The sequence below is a fragment of the Amblyraja radiata genome, chromosome 2 (assembly GCF_010909765.2).
Source record: "Amblyraja radiata isolate CabotCenter1 chromosome 2, sAmbRad1.1.pri, whole genome shotgun sequence".
NCBI classification, from domain to species: Eukaryota; Metazoa; Chordata; class Chondrichthyes; order Rajiformes; family Rajidae; genus Amblyraja; species Amblyraja radiata.
Window position 1 is genome coordinate 90098204 of NC_045957.1, and position 22677 is coordinate 90120880.

Sequence of the window (22677 nt, forward strand, 5' to 3'; positions counted from 1 at the left end):
GTTCAATCATCCCAGATCCTGTCCCCATGGTATTGGCCACTGTTCTACTTAATGATCTTACTCTCTGGCCATGGGTCTGCAAAGACCCTAACATCCTAGCTCCACAATGCCAGGGATACTGTAAGTTCTCTCTGCCCAAACCAACCGCTAAAACCCTGACAACCCCAATTTCCTGAATGTTCACTGCTTGCACGCCCCTCCACTCCATGGCTCAGTCTGATATACTCAGTGGAGTTCCTGTTCTCCACCCGCCATCCTCCTCCCTCCCCCTCAGGTGCTGCACATGATGTTCCCTCTGCACTGCATGAAGGGTAAAGTCAAAAACACTGCTTCAGAGGTAACCAAGACCTCGGTACATCTGAGGTTTGTTGGGGAAGTTCAAAAGTCCAGGTCTGAAATGGTCAGTAGTCATGCCAAACTTGTTTCTCTTCACAAGTTCACGTTATCGGAGATGAATTGGGCCATTCGGCCTTTCGAGTCTACTCTGCCACTCTATAATGGCTGATCTCTGCCACCTAATCCAATTTTCCTGCCTTCTCCCCATAACCATTGGCACTCATTCCAATCAAGAAGTTGTCTATCTCTGTCTTAAAAATATCCACTGACTTGGCCTCCACAGCCCTCTGTGGCAATGAGTTTCACAGATTAACTACCCTCTGACTAAATAAGTTCCTCCTCCACTCCTTTCTAAAAGTGCACCCTTTCATTCTGAGGCTATGACTTCTGCTCCCAGACTCTCCCACCAGTAGAAACATCCTTTCCACATACATCTCTGTTTTTGTATTCCAGACCTCTTGATATAAATCCTAGTATTGAATTTGCCTTCCTTACTACCGATTAGACTTGCAAATTAACATTTTGGGAATCCTGCACCAGCACTTCCAAGTCCCTTTGCACCTCCATTTTTTCTGGATTCTCTCTCCATTTAGGAAATAATATACGCCTTTATTGTTATGATTGCCAAAATGCACGACTCCACACTTTGCTACACTGAAGTTCTGCCATTAGGAGCATATAGTGGAAAGATCCTTGACTACAACAATCATGCCACCTCCAAATATTACTGCAGCAGGCTCTCAGATAAATCTTTCATGCATTGCCAATATAATGATCTTTTCAGGTGCAAAGAATTTTAGGCCAACATATTTTAAAATGGTCAATATAAGGAATAATTGCAGCATTCTCAAATCTCACTGTTGAGATTCAGTTAAATAAAATATTACATTCTAGTAAATATTAATTGTTCTGTATCTATGGATGGTGCAGCTCAGTAGCAACACAACAGAATTTTAGGAAACCAATATTATGGATTTGAGTCCTTGTCAAAATTATCCCAATTTCAGGCACACTGCTGTTTCAGTGACACTTCTGCATTGTTATTCGTTTCAGCAGGAAATACATTATTCTACATATGTTTTCTTCACTGAGAAGAAAACATGCTTTATTTTAGGGAATAAACCTATTGCAGAATGCCACTTCTTTTTTTTATTCAACAAGATTTTTCTCACCATATTCCGTGGATTAGACAATAGAAAATGTTGTGCGACATGTGCTGGCAATAAATTAAAGAGAATCCGTTTGTTATCGAGCTTTACACGTTCCATGTCATCTCTCTCTTCTTCAGCCTGAAAGAGAAAATGCAGTCAATGAGTTGATGGCTCCATTAACACTTAATAACGTGGTGAACGGTGAAAGAAATACTGTGTTTAAAAATAAACACTTGAAAGAAAACAATGAAACAGTAGTAGATGACGTTTAATATGCTGCAAAAGACCTAGACACTTCCCACACTGAATGGGCTTTCTAAGCTCTACACATTTAATTTAGGCAGAAACGCCTTTCATGTTCATTGGATTTCGGTGGTGCGAATGCAGAAGATAGCAGAAGCAATATGGGGGAGCCCACAATGCAATTCCTAAACATATGTAACCTTTTAACCTCTGTTTCTGCTGTATTTAATCAATAAAATGTGTACTCAACAATTTTGTTTTCAACTCAACTTTCATAAAGAATATCAAATGTTTTTGAACAATACTTTGACAAAAGTCACAAATAAACTGAAATTAGCATTTCACGGCTAGCATTGGGGAAATTTTGAACCGTAATATTAGTAAATATCTAAAGGGATGGTCACATCCTGTTAAACCACAAAGTAATGCTGCATGGATATTGGCCATTTAGTGTTTAATACGTGAAAGAGCATACAAGTGAAAGTGCATATTAAACACGAAGGAGATATGCAGTCCAACCACCCTTTTCTCTTACATTTTAGCCAAGTAATTTTTTTCCCCACTTTAAAATACTTACCGTATCTAATATGCTTCTATATGTTTTGTGGGCCACTATTCTTCACTCAGTTCCTTCACTCTACCCATTAAACTTGAATTGGCTTTAATGCTTCTACAGTCTGAAGAAGGATCTCGACCCAAAAAGTCACCTATTCCTTTTCTCCAGAGATGTTGTTACCTATTCCTTTTCTCCAGAGTTACTCCAGCATTTTGTGACTATCTTAAGTACAATATTATCTGATTTGATTAGATAGCGTGCAAAGCAAAAGTTATCACTGTACCTCGGTAAACGTGACAATAATAAACCTAGACCCAACTGTACTGAACACAGGCCCGAAGTAATTGAGCATCAGCTATGGCTCGGGATATCTGACCTGGCCGGGTTTCCAGCACCAATACTGACACATGCTGAGCGAGGCTAAAGAGGCATGGAGGCTGTAATGCGATGAGGCTTACAGGTCTCTGCAATTCTGAACTCCAGCCTACAATGGACAAAAGCAAGAAATGTAGCAAAGTGTGGAGTCATTCATTTTGGTTGTAGGAATAAAGGCGTAGACTATTTTCTAAATGGGGAGAGAATCCAGAAACCGGCGGTACAAAGGGACTTGGGATTGCCGGTGTAGGATTCCCAAAAAGTTAATCTTCAAGTCGAATTGGTAGTAAAGAAGGCAAATGCAATGCTGACATTTGTTTCAAGAGGGCTAGAATACAGAAACAGGGATGTGATGCTGAGGCTCTGTAAGGCGCTGGTCAGGCTGCATTTGGTGTATTGTGAGCTAATTTGGGCACCAAATTTGAGGAAGGATGTGCTGGCTCTGGAGAGCATGCAGGTGAGGTTTACAAGAATGATACAAGGAATCAGTGGGTTAACATATGATGAGCGTTTGATGCCACCGGCCTGTATTAGCTGGTTTAGAAGAATCAGGGATGATCTCATTGAAATGTACCGAATAGTGAAATACTTGAATAGAGTGGATGTGGAGAGGATGTTTCTACTCATGGGAGAGTCTAGGAATATAGCCACAGAATTAAAGGACGCTCCTTTAGGACGGAAATGAGGAGGAATTTCTTTAGTCAGAGGATGGTGAATCTGTGGAATTCTTTGCCACAGAAGGCTGTGGGTGCCAAGTCAATGGATATTTTTAAGGCAGAGATAGATAGATTCTTGATTAGTACAGGTGTCTGGGGTTATGGGGAGAAGGCAGGAAAATGGGGTTAGGAGAGAGCGAATTCAGCCATGAGTGAATGGCGGAGTAGACTTGATGGGCCGACGTTTTCAAGAGAGATAGATTTAGCTCTTAGGGCTAAAGGAATCAAGGGATATAGGGAAAAAGCAGGCAAGGGGGTACTGATTTTACATGATCAGCCATGATCATATTGAATAGCGGTGCTGGCTCAAATGGCCAAATGGCTGACTCCTACACCTATTTTTCTATGTTTCTATGAATGGCCGAATTCTGCTCCTATCTCTTATGACCTTATGATCTTAGGATTTGGAGCATTCAGACATTTTTTTCCTGATCCTGGAATATAGTGGAGGGAATGTAGAACCCGTGGCCATGTTAGCAACAGTCTACGTTCTACAGAATCTGTTACCAAAATCCTGAATTTGCAGTGTGTGGTGATTAGACAATATGGAGCCTACTGTGATTCAATGCCAGTGTGAGGTCCAAACTCTTCAATACTGTACACAACCATATTCTGGCTAGTGCAGAACACCCTTTTCTCTTTCATTTTAGCCAAGGCATTTTTTCCCACTTTAAAATACTTATGGTGTTCTGCAAGTTCTGTGGGCCACTATTCTGCACTCAGTACCCTTTCCTTCACTCTACCCATTGTACTTGAGTTAGGCTTGATTGTATCTGATTGGTATTATCTGATTTGATTGGATAGCATGTAAAACAAAGATTCCACTGTACCTCAGTCTACATGACAATAATAAACTTAAACCACTGTACGGAGTGCAGGCCCAATTCAGCATCGGCTATGGCATCTACTACTCTATACGCTGGGTAACACTGGCCAAGAGCCAAGGTCAATCTCTAGGCCTGCCACAGTTCCTGTGCTTGGTGATTCCTCTGGTGGTGAGCCTCACGTTGACATTGAATACTTCAAAGTATTTTGTGTCAGTGGTCAGCAGCTGGTAAATCCCAGTGCTTAAGCAAAGCCCTGTGAATATGTGCCTCTCTGGTGACATGCTTATTATGCAGTAAGTTTCATGTGAATCTTCACTCTTGATATTCAGGATGGTTGTGTTCACTTTACCACAGCTTTGAACTGCAGAAATGATATAATGGGAGAGTCAAATATTTATGTTCACAGGTTATTCAGTGTTCAGACATCGCTTCCATCTGCCAGCATCTTGCCTAACCAATACAATTTCCAGTTCCGCCTGCATATGTACCTACTATCTTTTCTGAAAATTGTTCCCGGAGGGCTCTCTTTAATTATTATTCAAACTACCAGTGAATTTTCTGGATGAGCTCTGTAGCTGTGGGTTACATTTGTTACATTTAAGATTACAATCGTTTCCCTACCACTTCTGCCCCAGTTTGATAATCATTGAATTAGTAGGTTTATATGCAGAACCAATATGATGAATTATCTACAGAATTTCATTAGTAACCATAGAGTCATAGAGTCATAGATTAATACAGTGATCTATTTACTCTATTGATAGTGATCAATATAGTCCTGGAAACAGGTCCTTCGGCCCAACTCGCCCACTCCAGCCAACAATGTCCCACCTACCCTAGTTCCACTTGCCTGTGCTTGGTCCATAAAGGGCCTGTCCCACTTTCCCGAGTTATTCACAAAGTCTCCTGAGTTATTCACAAATTCCGTCGAGTTATCAAACTCGCAGAATGTTCGTAACAAGTCCGTAGGATGCCATAGGAGTACGTGGATATATCGTAGTGGCTCGTTATGCCAGCCGTAGGTAGTCGAGACATCAGGTAAGTCGGGACATGTTTTTGGAGTGATGAAAAATGTCCACAAGTAAAAAAATAGCCCAGAGTACCTACGGCTGGCATAACGAGCCACTACGATATATCCACGGACTCCTACGGCCTCCTACGAACTCGTAACGAACATTCTGTGAGTTTGAAAACTCAGGAGAATTCGTGAATAACTCGGGAAAGTGGGAAAGGCCCTTAACCCTCTAAACCTGTCCTATCCATGTACCTGTCCAACTGTTTATTAAATGATGGAATAGTCCCAGCCTCAACTACCTCCTCGGGCAGCTTGTTCCATACACCCACCACCCTCTGTGTGAAAAAGTTACCCCTTCGATTCCTATTAAATCTTTTCCCCTCCACCTTGAACTTATGTCCTCTGGTCCTCGATTCTCCTACTCTGGGTAAAAGACTCTGACCATCTACCTGATCTATTCCTCTCATGATTTTGTATACCTCTGTAAGATCTCCCCCTTTCCTCCGAAGCTCCATGGAATAGAGACCCATTCTACTCAAACTCTCCCTATAGCTGAAACTCTCTAGTCTTGGCAAAATCATAGAAACATAGAAAATATCCTCCTAAAACATTTTCTGAACCCTTTCAAGCTTGACAATATCTTTCCAATAACAGGGTGCCCAGAACTGAACACAATATTCTAAAGAATATTCAGTCTGAAAAAGGGTCTCGACCCGAAACGTCACCTATTCCTTCACTCTATAGACGCTGCCTCACCCGCTAAGTTTCTAAAACGGCAAATATGTGTGGGTGTCTGTATCAAAAGTTTTTTTTTCTCCACTGCACCAAAGCTTCACTGAGAAGAGAAACAAGAAATGAAATGCTTGTTATCCATGTCGTATATAATTGATTGAATTATCTGTCCACCACCTTTGGAGGGAGGGAGGGAGGGAGGGAGGGAAGGGAAGGAGAGAAGGGTGGGAGGGAAGAAGGGAAAGGAGGGAGGGAAGGGAAGGAGAGAAGGGAGGGAGAGGGCCGGCGGCGGGAGCAGATGGGTGTGAGCTGAGGCAGTTTTAAACGTTGCTCCCTGTAGTGTTCACCGCATCTCCCCGGGGAGAGAGAGGGGTGGAGCCGGGGCTGTGTGTGTGAAGCACGGCAACTGGAGGGACGGGAGCACTGCCCCGGGACCTTGAGTGAAAAATATGCACTTATGAGCAGGTGGTAGAATATTTTCAAAATACAAATCTCCCCCCTACTTATCAATTACAAACCACCCTATTTATCCTTTAATATTTCTATAATGTTAATAATTAGTGTTACCTCTTACTTAACAACCATTAGCCTTTACACAGAACTCCCTCTTTGATTTGACCATTTACACCATCCTACTCCCACATTGGGTCAACCACCCTGCTGTTTAATACATTTTTATCTGATGTTAAGAAATCAAGATGAAAACAGTAGAAAAAAAAGCAATAGCAGGAGACAGCTATTACACAATCGCTGGAACGTGCTTAATACGATAAATAAAATTTCATTATAAAGCAAGTACACGTCATCATTTTACATTATCAAATAGGTCGATTTCAGTTTAAGATGTGCACGCTTTGATCTTATAATCCATTTCAGGCTGAGGCATTTGATTTCTCTCTCAGATTATGAACTAATTCACTAAGTGAAGCCACAGGGAGTATATTATCTTTGTAAAAAGAATGCATTCGCCTGTTATTCTATCTTAATTTTAATTTTAATGAAAAGTGTACAATGCTTTTAAATTCTAAAGGAACTATCTGCAGTTATAATTACTTAATTGGCCAACCTAAATACATAGGCAGGAAATACATGTGAGGGAAATTCATTCAAATAAAACAAAGGGCAGTGTAATATGCCTCAATGGGACTAAGAAATAAAAATAGATCAGCATTATTATCTGACACTTTTTGGTCTTTTATGAAACAGGACATGCAGCTGTAAACTCTTTTTAACATAGTCCTAATGTTGAATCTTATGCTGTAAGCTTGCTACTTTTCCCTTTCTCTTTAACCTGATATATCCTACATTTATAAAAAGGATTTTTTTAAATCAATATCATAAATGTCAATGTATTTGAATTTTTCCTCAGTACTACAGTAACATGTACAGCATCATGTAAAGATGAACTTTAAATTAACTGCAGTGAGTATTGTTGCAATTTGTTGTTTAATTGCTGTAATGCATTGTTGTTCCTGCATCCTACCTCACTTTCTCAATAAAACACGTTCTTTGGCCCAATTTCCCATGCCAATAGACAATAGACAATAGGTGCAGGAGTAGGCCATTCGATGTGATCATGGCTGATCATCTCCAATCAGTACCCCGTTCCTGCCTTCTCCCCATATCCCCTGACTCCGCTATTTTTAAGAGCCTTATCTAGCTCTCTCTTGAAATGCCGACCAAAATGCCCCGTCTACGCTACTCCTGCCCGCGTTTGACCCATATCCCTCTAAACTTTTCCTATCTATGTACCTATCTAAATGTATTTTAAATGTTATTGTACCACCCACAGCTACCTCCTCCTCTGGTAGTTTGTTCCATATACCCACCACCCTCTGTATGAAAATGTCCCTCAGGTTCCTTTTAAATCATTCCCCTCTCAAACTAAATCAACGTGCTGTGGTTCTTGACTCTCCTTTTCTTGGTCAATGACTGCATTCACTGTATCTATTCCCCTCATGGGTTTATGAACATCTGTAAGATCACCGCTCAGACTCCTGCACTCTAAGGAATAAAGTCTTAACATGCCCAAACACTCCTTACAGCTCAGGCCCTTGAGCTCTGGCAACATCCTCGTAAATCATCTCAGCACTCTTTTCAACTTAACAACATCCTTTCTATAGGAGGGTAACCAAAACTGGATGCTATTCATGTAGCTGTCCAAATGTCTTTGTTAATATGAGATTACTTTGTTGGGAGTTGAATGGACAACACATTATTGAATGGAATTCCATGAGTTGAATGGACAACACATTATTGAAATATCTGGAAATGTATGATGTTATTTAAGATGTGCTTGTAATTACACACTGCATCCAAATACAACAAGCAATTCCTTTTCTGTTTTAAATTTCCAAGTATTCATGAATCTATTTGTATTTACAAGACACCATCCTTTCCACTGGAAATTTTGGAACCTATGGATATTTTTGATGCTTTAACAGTTTGTTTTCAAATGGAAGGCTGGGAAATATCATCAAAAATAATGACCTCAAAGCAAAATAGGTCATACGCCTGCAGTTCCTTGTGCCTCCTGGCAAGTACACAAAAATGCTGGAGAAACTCAGTGGGTGCAGCAGCATCTATGGAGCGAAGGAAATAGGCAACGTTTCCGAACGGCCCGAAACGTTGCCTATTTCTTCGTTCCATAGATGCTGCTGCACCCGCTGAGTTTCTCCAGCATTTTTGAGTAACTTCTATTTTCCAGCATCTGCAGTTCCTTCTTACACGACTCCTTGCAAGTAATTGATCAATACCATTTATGTTCTTAAATCAAAATTATTGGTCATATATGTACACATATTATTGCTACAAGATATTCTTAATCCTATTTAGTGTGCATGTCATGCATTTCCATGTACATGTAATGAAAGAGAAAGAAAAATATTAAGTAAATAAAACAATTCTCAGAATGGTTGTAGGAAAAATAAATTAAAATAAAAAGACAATAAGATTGGTCAGAACTGAGATTTATTTAATTCTCCTGAAGTATTTTGTAGAAGTCTTTCCACTTCAGATTTACAGCATTACAGCTTTATGAATAAAAAAAGCATCTTCCTCTTAATCTGTAGAAAGGAACTGCAGCTGCTGCTTTATACCAAAGATACACACACAATGCTGGAGTAACTCAGCAGGACTGGCAGCATCTCTGGAGAAAAGGGATGGGTGACGTTTCAGGTGATGGTCCTTCTTCAGGTCTGACCCGAAACGTCACCAATCCTTTTTCTCCAGAGATGCTGCCTGACCGGCTGAGTTACTCCAGCACTTTGTGTCTATCTTCCTCTTATTCTATTAATTGCTGAGTACATAGTCAGTTTTATATCTTACCTGCGCTGCCCAGAGGTAGTCTAATCTCAGCTTTAGGTCTAACTGTCTGGAATGAAGTCCAAGAGCACAAGCGAAAAGCAGGATTGCTAAAATGGATTCAAATCCTCTTATATAAATCGCTCCGCCTCTACAAAAAAATACAGAACAAGGAACATATTCTTGAAAACCTTTCAACATTAGCTGTTTAGGTGATAGATATATTCATAATATGCACATGAAACTGAAATTAAATCAATGAATTTCAAAAAAGAGTTTCTTTGATTTAAAAAAATCAGAAGATGCTATCTATCAAATGTATAGCTGTATAGTATGTGAAAAATAAGTAAAATAGATCTTAGCATTATGGATATTTTGGACATTGCAGTCAGTGGTGTTATGATGTCATTTTTATTACGTAGTTCATTGGTACACACTGCACAGCTAAGCATTTTTTGGGGTAGTAAAAAAATGAAAATATTGTGGGTGAAAGGGTGTGTACATTTCTCTGATGGTACCTGTAAAGATTACTCCATAAAAGTTTAAAATATCATATATTTTATGGCAACAATCCATGAAGAATTCTAACTTCCATTGCTGCAAAGCTAAATTATACAGTTTGGACAAAAATTCCATTGTGTAGGACAACATTTCTATGCACTATCTGACCGAATTATATGACAATCCAATCACTACACACAATTGAGTACTTCATGCCCACACTACATACTTAGAGATACTCAATGGCAATACTACATGTATTTACACAAAGACCCAAGGGCACGTTTGAGTGTGGATAATCAGCATGGAGAGGACAATTGACATCACCCTGGCTACGCTGCAAAAATACAGTGAATGAATAAGGCTTCAATTCTAAAGGCAGACTTTCACCTGGTTTACCAAATGGGTGTATATGACAGGCAGTTTAGCCATCATGGAGTTTGCAGAAAGAGCAGATCTTCATTGATTTTGTGTTCTCTTTTCTTTCTGGCATCTGGGGTCAATGGTGGGTCGACTCAACCATCATGATTTTTATCCCAGAGGGACATTGATTATTCAAGGCCAATGGTGCACATAATCCATAAAGGGCCAATTTCCACAACAGTGGTCCCAGTAGTGGCTTTCATATCAACAAACATGACCGTGGAGGTAAAATCATGCTTTGTTAGATCCTTTGTAAGGCCCTAGATCGCTGATTTAAAGCTTCACAGCAAGCTGATGCTAGGCCACAAGCAACTGTGCCTCAACTCTTTGCATGCTGAGGTGTATAGTTTAGTTTAGGTTAGAGAAACAGCATGGAAACAGCCCCTTCGGCCTACCAAGACCATCGAACACTAAATCTGTTTTCCCACTTTTGCATCCACTCCCTACACGCAAAGGATAATTTACAGCAACCAATTAACCCAATGCAGCAACCTACAAACCCGCAGATCTTGTGGAAAGTGGAAGGAAATCAGAGCACCCGGAGCAAACCCACTCGGCCTCAGGGAGAACATGCAAACTCCACACAAACAGCACACAAGGTCAGATCGAACCCATGTCCCTGGCACTGTGAAACAGCAACTCTACCGTTATACATCAGTGCAGTGGTAAACCACTTCTAGACCACTTAGAAAATTGAGCGTTAACTGTAATATGCTTCCAAATTAAAATATTAATGTATTTACCCCATTGCTCTTCTGTATCCACTAATCTCAAAAACTACTATATACAAAACAGTGACGATGAGCAGGAGGATCATCTTTGGTAATGAAGAGACACGGAGGAATACTGCAAGACTTAGCGTTCCGACAACACAAGCAAGAAAAGCATAATGAGCTGCGTCACAAGGCAACTCAGTCATTGTTTTATTGAGTCCATCAGGAGCAATAATAATGATGGAGGTGCTGGAGTTGGTGGTCCATACCCAAGGCATGCAGCCAACCTGTGGAAAACAAAATAAAATAATAAGCATTGCTGTTTCTTCCAAAAAAGAAATCCAGGGACAAACTAAAACTGCAAGTCTACAATATTTTCTGTGCCTCCTCTAACTAAAGTACACACCAATTTTACCTATATGCAAGACTGTGGAGTTGTAGGTAACACAAGTGGAATACCAGGTCTTGTCCTCCCAGTCTGTGTGTGGCCGCACACTAGCAATGAAGGCAGGCGGCCAAAGACAGAAAGGTTGGTAGAGGTGGAGAGTGAGGACCAGGGGAACTCTATCCTTGTTCTGGCTGAGAGAGGAAACAAGCAGAACTGTAGGACACAGAGACAGAGAGAGAGAGGGAGTGTGTGGGGGGGGGGGGGGGGGGGGGCTAGATCAATAATGGTGGGGGGGAGGCCATGTTTTATTTAAAAAAAAGGAAATCTCATATGTTCCAGAGTGGAAAGCCATATCATAGAAGCAGATGAGGCAGAGACAGGTAAATTGAAAGTACGGGATGGTGTCCTTGCAAGAGACAACATGGGAGGAGGTGTAGTCAAGATAACCGAGGGTGTCAGTGGTCATAGATGTCAGTTGACAGTCTGTCCCATGTGATGAAGACTGAAAGATCAGGAAAGGGGGGAAAGGAGTCAGAGATAGTCCAAGTGAATTTGAGGGTAGAGTGGAAGCTAGTAGTAAACTTGATGAAATCAACTAATTCTGCACGGACGCAGTCCCACTGCAGTCATCAATATAGCAGATAAAAAGTTGGGGAATGGTGATGTGGTACATTTGAAATAAAGTAACCCACAAAATGGCAGGCACTACTGGAGCCCATGGCTACGACAAATGACTGAAGAGGTTCTTCCCATTTGTAGTCAGGCTTTTGAATGGTCTTCCCATAAGCTGGGGTCCTGTCCAATTTACCTCTATCCTATTGTGTACATTGGACCTAGTCTATGGAACTATTGTACTACAATGCTGACAACTATATTCTGTACTCTGTATTTTCCTCTTTGCTCGACATATCGTACTTGTGTTTGACTTGATTGTATTGATATGATATTATCTGATTGGTTTGGATTGGGTGCAAATCAAAGCTATTCACTGTACCTCAATACACGTGACAATAATAAACCTAAACCTAAAAAGAGTCAAAAGAAAAGTTATTAAGGGTGAAGACAAACTCTGCAACGCGAAGAGTGTTAGTTGAGGAGAACTGATTGAGTCTCTGTTCAAGGAAGAATGGAAGGGCCCTGAAGCCTTCCTGATGGGCTACAAAACAAACAAGAAAGGTCACTAAAGCAGGGATGCAAATCTGCAAGTCTCTCCAAGTGTAGTGGGAGTTTGGCTTTTGATGCAGCCAATATTCCTTGCCATGGTTTATCAAAGTTTGCATGGCCTTGTTCTCTGAAAAGTTCATATTCCTGGCCATTGCCCATGCCTAAGCCTGAGCCTTAAGTATCGACACTAATTGCAATGGCCCACACATTTGTGAGAACATTTACTGGAATGCAATTCATCACATGACATCATTATAGGTGTTGTTACTTTATCCTGGCAATAGTCACCTACCCTCCAACCCAGTGGGAGTTCTGCAAAGAGGACTGGAACAGAAATTGTGGTTGATTTATGCTTCTCTAATTTAAAGATGTCGTACATACATGTGTTCCTATTTGGAATGGAGTTACATGCCATATAATTGAAGGTAAATACAGAGCTCCCGGAGGCATGCATCTCTTACACATGGTTCTTCTTCATATATGCACAATACATATGATCAAATACATCATGCAGTAACATCATGCATATTTACAAATACTATCCAGTTTCTTCTTCAAAGAAAATAAAGACTTAAATGATTTAACAACATGTACAAATTTACAAGATTAACCAATTCACTAAGTTTCAAATTCTTTCATAACTATATTGTTGTAGCAGCTCTGGATTCACCGAAGATGCCACTTGTTTTTTTTGTCACTTCATTCATTCACTGGCCTAATCTTTGTTCTTTGTTTCACGGCTCATTTTAGGAGTATATTCAAACTTACAATCTCCCTCCTGAGATCATGATCTGTACAAACTTTTCGGACTCATTCACCTATTCTTTCAAGCTAATTTGTGGAACTATTTTCTCCACAATCTCTCCAAGATCCCACGTTTTCATTGCCATTGTCAACACAAACCTTTTCATGCAATATTGACCTCTTCCCTTTAAGCCACATACTGCGAGGTTTGTTTTATTTCAACTGGCTTTCATTCACTTTCCCTCCCAAAACTGTCTGAAACAGACTCTGACATATTCTGTAAGTTAGCATGTAATGGAGTTGGCAACTCTACAGCGATCAATAACCCCAGCATTATATATTGGCCAAAATTCTTTCACGATTTTGGAAGCCATCTCCATCGATGTGACATAAAAAAAAATAGAACATAGAAAAGTACAGCCCTTGGGCCACAATGTCTATGTTGAACATGATGCTTCGACCAATCTTATCTACTTTCATATAATCCATATCCCTCCATTCCATGCATGCCCATGTGGCTATCTAAAAGTTTCTTAAATGGCACTGTCGTATATGCCTCCACCACCACCTCCAGTTCCAGGTACTCACCAGCACTAAAACAATTGCTCCAACGCATCTCCTTTAAACTTTGCCTCTACCTAAAAGCCAATCCCTCTAGTCTTTGATATTTCCACCCTGGTAAAAATGTTATGTCTATCTACCTTATCTATGGCTTTCATAATTGTATTCAATTCTATCAGGACTCCGCACAACTGCTCAGGACATTCCAGAGAAAATGTCCAACCTCTCCCTGTAGTTAATACACCATAATCTAGGTCCCATTCTGATATACCTCCTCTGCACCCTTTCAAAAGCCTCCACATCCTTCCAGTATTGGGGCAACCAGAACGGTACACAATACTCCCAATGTAGACTAACCAAAGTCATATGAAGCTGCAGTAGGATTCATGTTGAATGGGAATTGAACCATGGACATTCCTGGTCTCTCAAAACTTTGAGCAACTGGACTAGACTCCTAATTACAGGCAGATAAATAACAACCTGAACAATAACATTTCACATAAAATCTATGTGGATTCTAATCCTCAATTAAGCAAAACAAAATAAGAGTGAAAGTTAAAATTACTCAAATTTCTAAATGCATTATGTATTTAATGTATTTAAGAGGTTAGGTAATATTGCATTTGCTTACCACACATCCCTGGGCTACAGCATAAGTCAATACGACTATGAAGATGAAGATAATGGTTCGAATTTGTATTGTCAAGCATCCTGGAAAACACTGAATAAGTAATCAATTATATTTCTGAAACATATACTTCTCGTATATTTCCATTCTAATGCCTTTAGTTAACATTGGTTAGTGCATTTATACTGCTTTGGTTGTCATTAATGCAAATCTCACAATAACCCATTAAGTTCTAATTCTGTGCTTTCTCACAATGCATTCTGCAAAATTCATTGGTAGGGAGTAGTGCAAAACATGTTCTAATCCTAGTTGTCTATGCTCTCTGAACATCTTTAGATCCCTGCTAGTAGAAGATCATAGGATCATCCGTAAAGGTGATAAAAACTATCCTTCCTAATTCAGAGACCAGCTTCTACAGATTAAGGAAAACTGACTTCAAAAATCAAAGTTTCCTCCAAAGAGAAACTAGCCACTAGTGTATCTTGAGATGTTACCAATGTGCAGGAACAGATAGTTTCTGCACACGGCTAATGAATATACTGCACATTACCTGATATAGAATACTCATAACGTGAAGAAAACAGAATATCCCTTGGTTCATTGCAATCGTTACTGTTTATTTAGGAGGCAAATTCCATAATAAGACCATTAAATTAGTTGCATGCATAGGAAAGCCTGTGCTGGAGCCAGCTAGTTTTTATGTAACCTATTTGGTCACCAAGCTTATATCCAACTTCATGTGGGCTTCCGCCTACCTTACTCAAAACCTTCTATACCTTCCTCTCTACGTACATAACCAGCTTTCCATTTGTGTACCGGAGCTCTGCACCTCCAATAGATCTTGTAAATTCTAACCACTCGGTTACGGGTGTTGTGATATAAAAATTATTAGGAATGAAATATTGCCTTACTCTTTTAATATTCAATGAACACATTTCTTCCCAGCCATCTGGTTCTGGTGAAAGTATCGTGTTTTAACAGAACTAGGCAAAAAATATGGCCAGCACCTTCTCAAGGAGCAGAATCCTCGAGACGAGAACAATCGTCAGATTCAAGCATCATTTAGGATTTGGAAGGGTTGCAACATCAGATAGCTGGGTTGTGGGAGTTGGCCAGTTAGATTGAAATCTGCAAACGGCGCATCTCAGTTAGCCTACTTCATGCAGGCAAATTAACGATAGGTGTGCCAAAGAATATTCTCTTCCCAACAACAATGATTCTTACATTAATAGGTGTATATGCTTTTCAAAAATTTCAAACTTGAAAACCAAGTCTTCATCAGCAAAATAAGTTACCTGGTAAGACTAACATCGAGATCCGAGGGGAAAGAAAATACTGCGAGGTTATCTGTAAAAGTCTTAAAGGGCCTGTCCCACTTAGTCGAGGTAGTTGTAGGTAGTTTTAGTTAATTGCCTTTGCTGACCAGGCATTTTCATTGGCTCATTGGGGGGAAAAAAACATAAGGACGAGTTTTCAGAACCAAGGATAACCGACCGGTAATGTTAAATGCCCGCTGAACCTCACAGCTATGTATCTCTGGCTTATTAAAAGTTGTCTGGCTTCTTAAAAGTGTCTCCACTCCTTCTCCCCCCTTCTCCCCCCCTCCCCTCTTTTAAAGGACTTACTGTACACTATGCTAACCGTCTTAACCTTCCTGTTTATCGCGGTGTGTGTCTGTATCACCTTGGCTTTGCACTGTGTGAATTTCAGACAGTGCTCCCCCGCTTTCCCTGGCACCCACCTTATTGGTGTGTGTGTGTGTGTGTGTGTGTGTGTTCCACTCTGACAGTCGCCGTTCCAGGTCCCGGTTTTTCAGGCGACTGCCGTGAACTTGGCAGCCGCCGGCAGTCCGCTAAAAAATCGCCTACGTGGGACAGGCCCTTAAGGCTCTTTCAATTCCTAGATAATCTCTACAAGATCTAGGAACTAGTTATGCAATAATTTTGTCTACTCTAACAATTAACATCACATAATCTGAACTACTGAAATCACAAAATGATAAAAAAAAGTTTCACCTGTACTCGTGTGACATGGAGATACAAGATACATGCAACTAGGAAGCAAATGCAGAATACCAGGAGAACAAGGACGACTGTGCTCCTGCAAGAGTAGCAAATAAAGAAACACAAGGTCATATAAACATATGGTGCAGGATTTCAAACAGATACAGCAACAATTGCCTACCACCAAAGATACTGCTCGACCTGCTGAGTTCCTCCAGCAGATCATTTGTTGCTCCAGTTTAGATGTTTTTAGTTTAGTTTAGAGATACAGTGCGACAACAGGCCCTTTGGCCCACCGTGTCTGTGTCGACCAGAGGTCCAGATAGTGTACCCTAACACTATCCTACACATACTAGGGACAATGTACAATTTTACCAAGCCAAATAGTCTACAAACCTGTACGTCTTTGGAGTGTGGGAGGACGCCCGAGATACCGGAAAAAACCCATGCAGATCACGGGGAGTACATATAAACTCAGTACAGACAGTACCCGTAGTCAGGATCAACCGGGTTATCCAGTGCTATTAGGCAGCAACTGCTTCAGCACCGTGCCGCAGATTCCAACACCTGCATCTCTTGTGTCTACACTTCTTCTATCTACATGAAGACACAGATTTGACGGACACAAGTCAGTCTGAAGAAGGGTCCCAACCTGAAACATAGTCTGTCCATTCCCTTCACAGAAGGTTTAATGAATTCCTTCAGCACTTTGTTTTTAACCATCCATTTTACATCCACTCTAAAACATCAGACACACTCTCGATCCATGTGTATTCACCAATATTGTGTCACGTGTCATGGGAGAAGGCAGAACCCGGTTAGGGGGGAGAGATAGATCAGCCATGATTGAATGGCAGAGTAGACTTGAGGCCGAATGGACTACTTTTCTGCTCCTGTTACTTATGACCTTATATTAGTGGCTTAAGACTTCTTCTGCACAAGGTTAAGCAAAATATGCTAACTTACACACAATCATGATCTTTTAAATCAGAAAGATAAAGAATTAAGGCAGTTGTATTAAGTAAAAAGAATACTTACTGTGGTATTATGAGAAGATACAGAAGTCCAAATAAGGCAGCAAGTATCAAAGAGAGGATGACTGCACTGGTAAAATATTCATCATGAAGCTGATGATACTGTGGGTGGAAGGGCAAAAGCAAATAATTTCTGTGAATGATAAGTCACTATGCACTGCCATTGGTTATTCCAGACCTGGATTGATTACAACTTTATAAAACACCAAGTTACAAACTAGCTGCATTTTACCAACAATTATTTCAAAGTCACAAGTATAGAACTTTGTTTGACAAAGATAATGTCTACATTTTAGCTCAGAAACTGTGTGTGAAAACATGGGCTGAATAAAAGCTAATGGTTCTAGCCCAAAATGCCCACTTGGCCAGCAGGGACAAATTAAGCCAAAGAGACTGTTTAAATACTTTACAACTCTATGACTCCATGACTCAATTACCTCACTGGGAAACGGTGCAGAGTTTAGGCAAGAACGTGCTTAAAGGGCCTGTCCCACTTAGGCGATTTTTTAGGTGACTGCCGGCGACTGTCATAGTTGTAGCAGGTCGCCGAAAATCCCGCGACTAGACCCCCCCCACGACATTGTAGAAACATAGAAACATAGAAACATAGCACCAAGCTACAACAACCTACCACCTAGTCGACGTCAAGCTACGGCAAGCTACCGACAACTGGGGACCCATTAGGACGTCCACCTATGACAGCCACACAGGCGACAAGCTGCGACAACCGAAGTCAACCTACGTCCACCTGCGACCAGCTACGACAGGTTACGACCCTGTCAGCGACAAATGAAGACAATTCTGTCGCCGGTACCTGTCGCCAGTTGACGTAGGTTGACGTAGGTAGTTGCCAATGGAATTCACCGAAGTCAGCACCAGCGACAACCTACATCACCTGGCAACAACCTACGACAGCACCTACGTCAGGAGAAGTCAAGCTACGCTCATTGGGCGCATCAACCCACTCTCGCGACTGTTGCTGAAAACCTTTGAACATGTTGAAAATCGCTACGACTCTTTGGGCGACTGAGGAGACTACTCACGACCATATAGGCGACACCTTGGCGACCATGTAGCGACAGCCTAGTCAAGATAGTCACCTGTAGTCACCTAAAAAATAGCCTAAGTGGGACAGGCCCTTAGAATATTGAATTCAGATGATCTTATGGAAATAAAGCAAGAAGAGAAAGAAAGATTAAACAGAGCTAAAAAGGCAGAAGAAACAATGTGAAGCAAAATACACATAATGAAACTTTTAAAACTTCAAGAATAATTGTAAACTTAGAGTAAAACTGATGAGCATTAATAAAGACTCACATATTGGAAAGCACTAACAAACAAAACATGCTTCTTATGTTTGTGGGCATCTAATAAATACATTTTGCAACTTTACACTGTTGCATGTATGTGAATGCTGCCTTTTCCCAGCCCGAAACCCATGTGGTGCAGTGGAGCACTTTTGCAAACTTGGATAGCAGCAGCTGACTTCAGTGTTTAATTGTGTATGCGTAAATGTCAGAATTTTGCATTTTGAACATTATTGAACATTGAACATTATAACTCCAGGAAATTAGATGGAGAACAGCAAATTATGTATCTGTGGTACTATGAAATATCATGGCAAGCACCACTATCTAAAATTAAGTAGTCACTGTTAATATAATCTTAAATCTGTTAAATATCAGACTTCCTCCAGCTAGTTGTGAAAGATTGCAGCAGGATCTGGATTGGCCAGGTGGGCAGAGGAATGGTTGATGGAATTTAATACAGAGGTTCACGAGATTGATCCCTGGGATGGCGGGACTGTCATATGAGGAAAGATTGAAAAGACTAGGCTTATATTCACTAGAGTTTAGAAGGATGAGGGGGATCTTATAGAAACATATAACATTATAAAAGGACTGGACAAGCTAGATGCAGGAAAAATGTTCCCAATGTTGGGCGAGTCCAGAACCAGGGGCCACAGTCTTAGAATAAAGGGGAGGTCATTTAAGACTGAGGTGTGAAAACACTTTTTCACCCAGAGAGTTGTGAATTTATGGAATTCCCTGCCACACAGGGAATAGGTGCAGTAGGGGACGATCAGCCATGATCACAATGAATGGCGGTGCTGGCTCGAAGGGCCGAATGGCCTCCTCCTGCACCTATTTTCTATGTTTCTATGTTTCTATGTTTCTAGAAGTGTGAGGTGTTGCATTTTGGGACGATGAACAAGGGTAGGCCTCTGGGTAGTGTTGTAGAGCAGAGGGATCTAGGAGTACAGGTGCATGGTTCCTTGAAGGTAGGGTCACAGGGCGATAAGGTGGTCAAAAAAGCTTTTTGCACTTTGACCTTCATCAGTCAGAGCATTGAGTATAGAAGTTGGGAGGTCATGTTGCTGTTGTATAAGATGTTGGTGAGACTGCATTTTTGAATATTGTGTTCAGTTCTGGGCACCATGTTATAGGAAAGATATTATCGAGCTTGAAAGGGTTATTAAAAGAATTACGAGGATGTTGCCAGGACTAGAGGGTGTGAGCTATAGGGAGAGGTTGAGTAGGCTGGGTCTCTATTCCATGGAGCTCCAGAGGATGAGCGGGGATCTTATAGAGGTGTACAAAATCATGAGAGGAATAGATCAGGTAGATGCACCGAGTCTCTTGCCCAGAGTAGGGGAATCGAGGATCAGAGGACATGGAACAAAGTCCAAAAATCCAAGGGGTAAGTTTTTCACACAAAGGGTGGTGGGTGTATGGAACAAGCTGCCAGAGGAGGTAGTTGATGTTGGGACTACCTCATTGTTTAAGAGACTGTTAGACAGGTACATGGATAGGACAGGTTTGGGGGGATATGGACCCAGCGCAGGCAAGTGGGACTAGTGCAGCTGGGACATTGTTGGCCGGTGTTGGCAAGTTGGGCCGAAGGGCCTGTCTCTACACCATATCACTCTATGACTCTATGACTCTATACCACCAATGCCCAGCAATAATGGGTTTGACTGGTTTAGGGCCAAGCATTGAGGACAGTAAAACCACTGGAATCAAGTGTCTGCATTTCAAGAAGTAGCTCCATTAGCCATGAACTGAAACAATCATTCAAGTCAAGTCATTAATCCAAACTGAAGGAATTGAGAAGCTTATTAATTCCAGCTACTGTCTAAACAATGGGAAACATTTCAGACACGAGGTGCAATATAACCTAGGGGTTAGAATGACATATGTAGTGTCCCTTTCATGCCTCCGTCCTTTGCGACTGAATTTCTGCCTTGTCACAAGTTAACATCAGTCAATGTCCACAAACGATTATTACAAGAGTACATTACTTTATACGTTGCCTCAGGAAAGCAGCCAACATAATCAATGACCAATAATACCATGGTCATTCCATCTTCTCCCTTCTCCTATCCAGCAGAAGTTAGAAAATCTTGAAAGCACGTGCAACCAGATTCAGGAACAGCTTCTTTCCAGTTGTTATGAGACTACTGAAAGGTCCTCTCATAAGCTAAGTGTGATGTTCTGATCTCCCAAAGTCATTGAAATCATTGTACTATTTTTAAAAATCTGCACTTTTTCTGGAATGTTATCACACAGTAATTCTATATTCTTCACTTTGGTATTTTTCTTTTTGCACTGCCTGTTGTAGTTGTGAAAGGCTTGATTGTACTCATGTGTAGTATAATTTAACTAGATAGCACACAAACAAAAATGTTTTCAGTGTATCTCAGTACACGATAATAATAAACCAATGCCACTGAATCATAGAAAATCTATGCCATAGAAGGAAGGCATTAAAATAAACCGATCCATACCAGTCAAAAAGGGCTACCCAATCTAATTCCAGTTTTCATGTAGAAACAAGGAACTGCAGATGCTGGAATCTTGAACAAAATACAAAGTGCTGGAGTAACTCAGCGGGTCAGGCACCATCACAGGTGCTACCCTACAGCAAATACCTCTTCAGATGCATATCGTATACGTAAAAAACCTTCAGCTTTCTGCCATTTTTTTAGAAAGGAGATGAGGAAGAATTTCTTTAGTCAGAAGGTAGCGAATCTGTGGAATTCATTGCTGCAGAAGGCAGTAGCGGCCAAGCCAATAGATATTTTTAAGGCAGAGATTGACACATTCTTGATTAATACGGATGTCAGGGGTTATGGAGAGAAGGCAGGAGAATGGGGTTGAGAGGGAAAGATAGATCAGCCATGACTGAATGACAGAGTAGACTTGACAGGCCGAATGGCCTAATTCTGCTCCTATCACATGAACATAAATCCCTGTTATTCTCAGTGTAAAAACACTTTCCTCATTTCCCTCCTAATATTTATACCAATTACTATAAAGCTAGGCCCTCTGGCTTTTGACCTCACTGGCAATATGTCTTTCATCTTTGCTCCAGGATCTGCCTTGAAGAAAGCAACCTTGAATTATCCAATCTTTCCAGTTGTAAATCTTGTCTGCATCATGCCCAGTGCAATCACATATCTCCTGTAATATGGTGAACAGAGCAGTATGCAGGACCGTAGCTGTGAACAAGCATTATATCCAGGTCTCGGGTAACATCCCGCTCTTGCATTCAATGCCTTGGCTAGTAACACATCCTGAATTATACTGGACACCTTTGAGGATCTATGAATGAAGTCTAGGGTGACTTTATTTTTCCACACTTAATATTTTAATATCTGTATTACAACATTCCCAAACAGATTGCTTCACACTTCTCTGTCACTTTTTCTGCTCAATGAACCAGAACCACTTCATTTCTTCCTGCAATGAAAAGCTTTCCTCCACCCTGTAAATTCCCAAGCCCAATTTTGGTATTGAATTTTCATTGTGTTTCAAAAAGTGTGCAACCAATTCTTCATCCATGTGGATCTCCACTGGCAACAGTGCTCCAGTCACTAAAAGATCATCAATCTTTACATTTTTGCTTATTACAACTTCACAACCAATTTTCATCCTGCACTCAAATTTACTTGGACCATCTCCGACACCTCCCTCCCCTTTCTTGATCTCACAGTTTCCATCACATGAAATAGAATATTGGCTGACATCGATTACAAACCCACTGACTCCCACAACTATCTAAACTACACTTCTTCCCACCCTGCTTCCTGCAAAGAATCTATCCCCAACTCCCAATTCCTACGACTACGCCGCATCTGCGCCAAAGATGAGGTGTTCCACACTAGAACATCCGAGATGTCCTAATTCTTTAAGGAACGGGGGTTCCCCTCTCGCATCATAGATGAGGCCCTCACTCATGTCTCCTCAGTATCCCGCAGCTCT

At 40.9% G+C, this 22677-nt stretch overlaps 1 protein-coding gene across 1 annotated transcript in view; it reads right to left on the bottom strand.

The window, feature by feature from the left end:
- adcy1 (adenylate cyclase 1) overlaps nt 1-22677 on the bottom strand; it is a 225420-nt gene that overhangs the window by 45078 nt on the left and 157665 nt on the right. The window contains exons 10-15 of the mRNA XM_033050221.1: nt 17418-17515; nt 16392-16476; nt 14380-14469; nt 10922-11178; nt 9279-9405; nt 1509-1625 (exon numbers count right to left, since the gene is read on the bottom strand). Coding sequence (XP_032906112.1) covers nt 1509-1625; nt 9279-9405; nt 10922-11178; nt 14380-14469; nt 16392-16476; nt 17418-17515 — 774 coding nt within the window. The remainder of the gene's footprint in view (nt 1-1508; nt 1626-9278; nt 9406-10921; nt 11179-14379; nt 14470-16391; nt 16477-17417; nt 17516-22677) is intronic.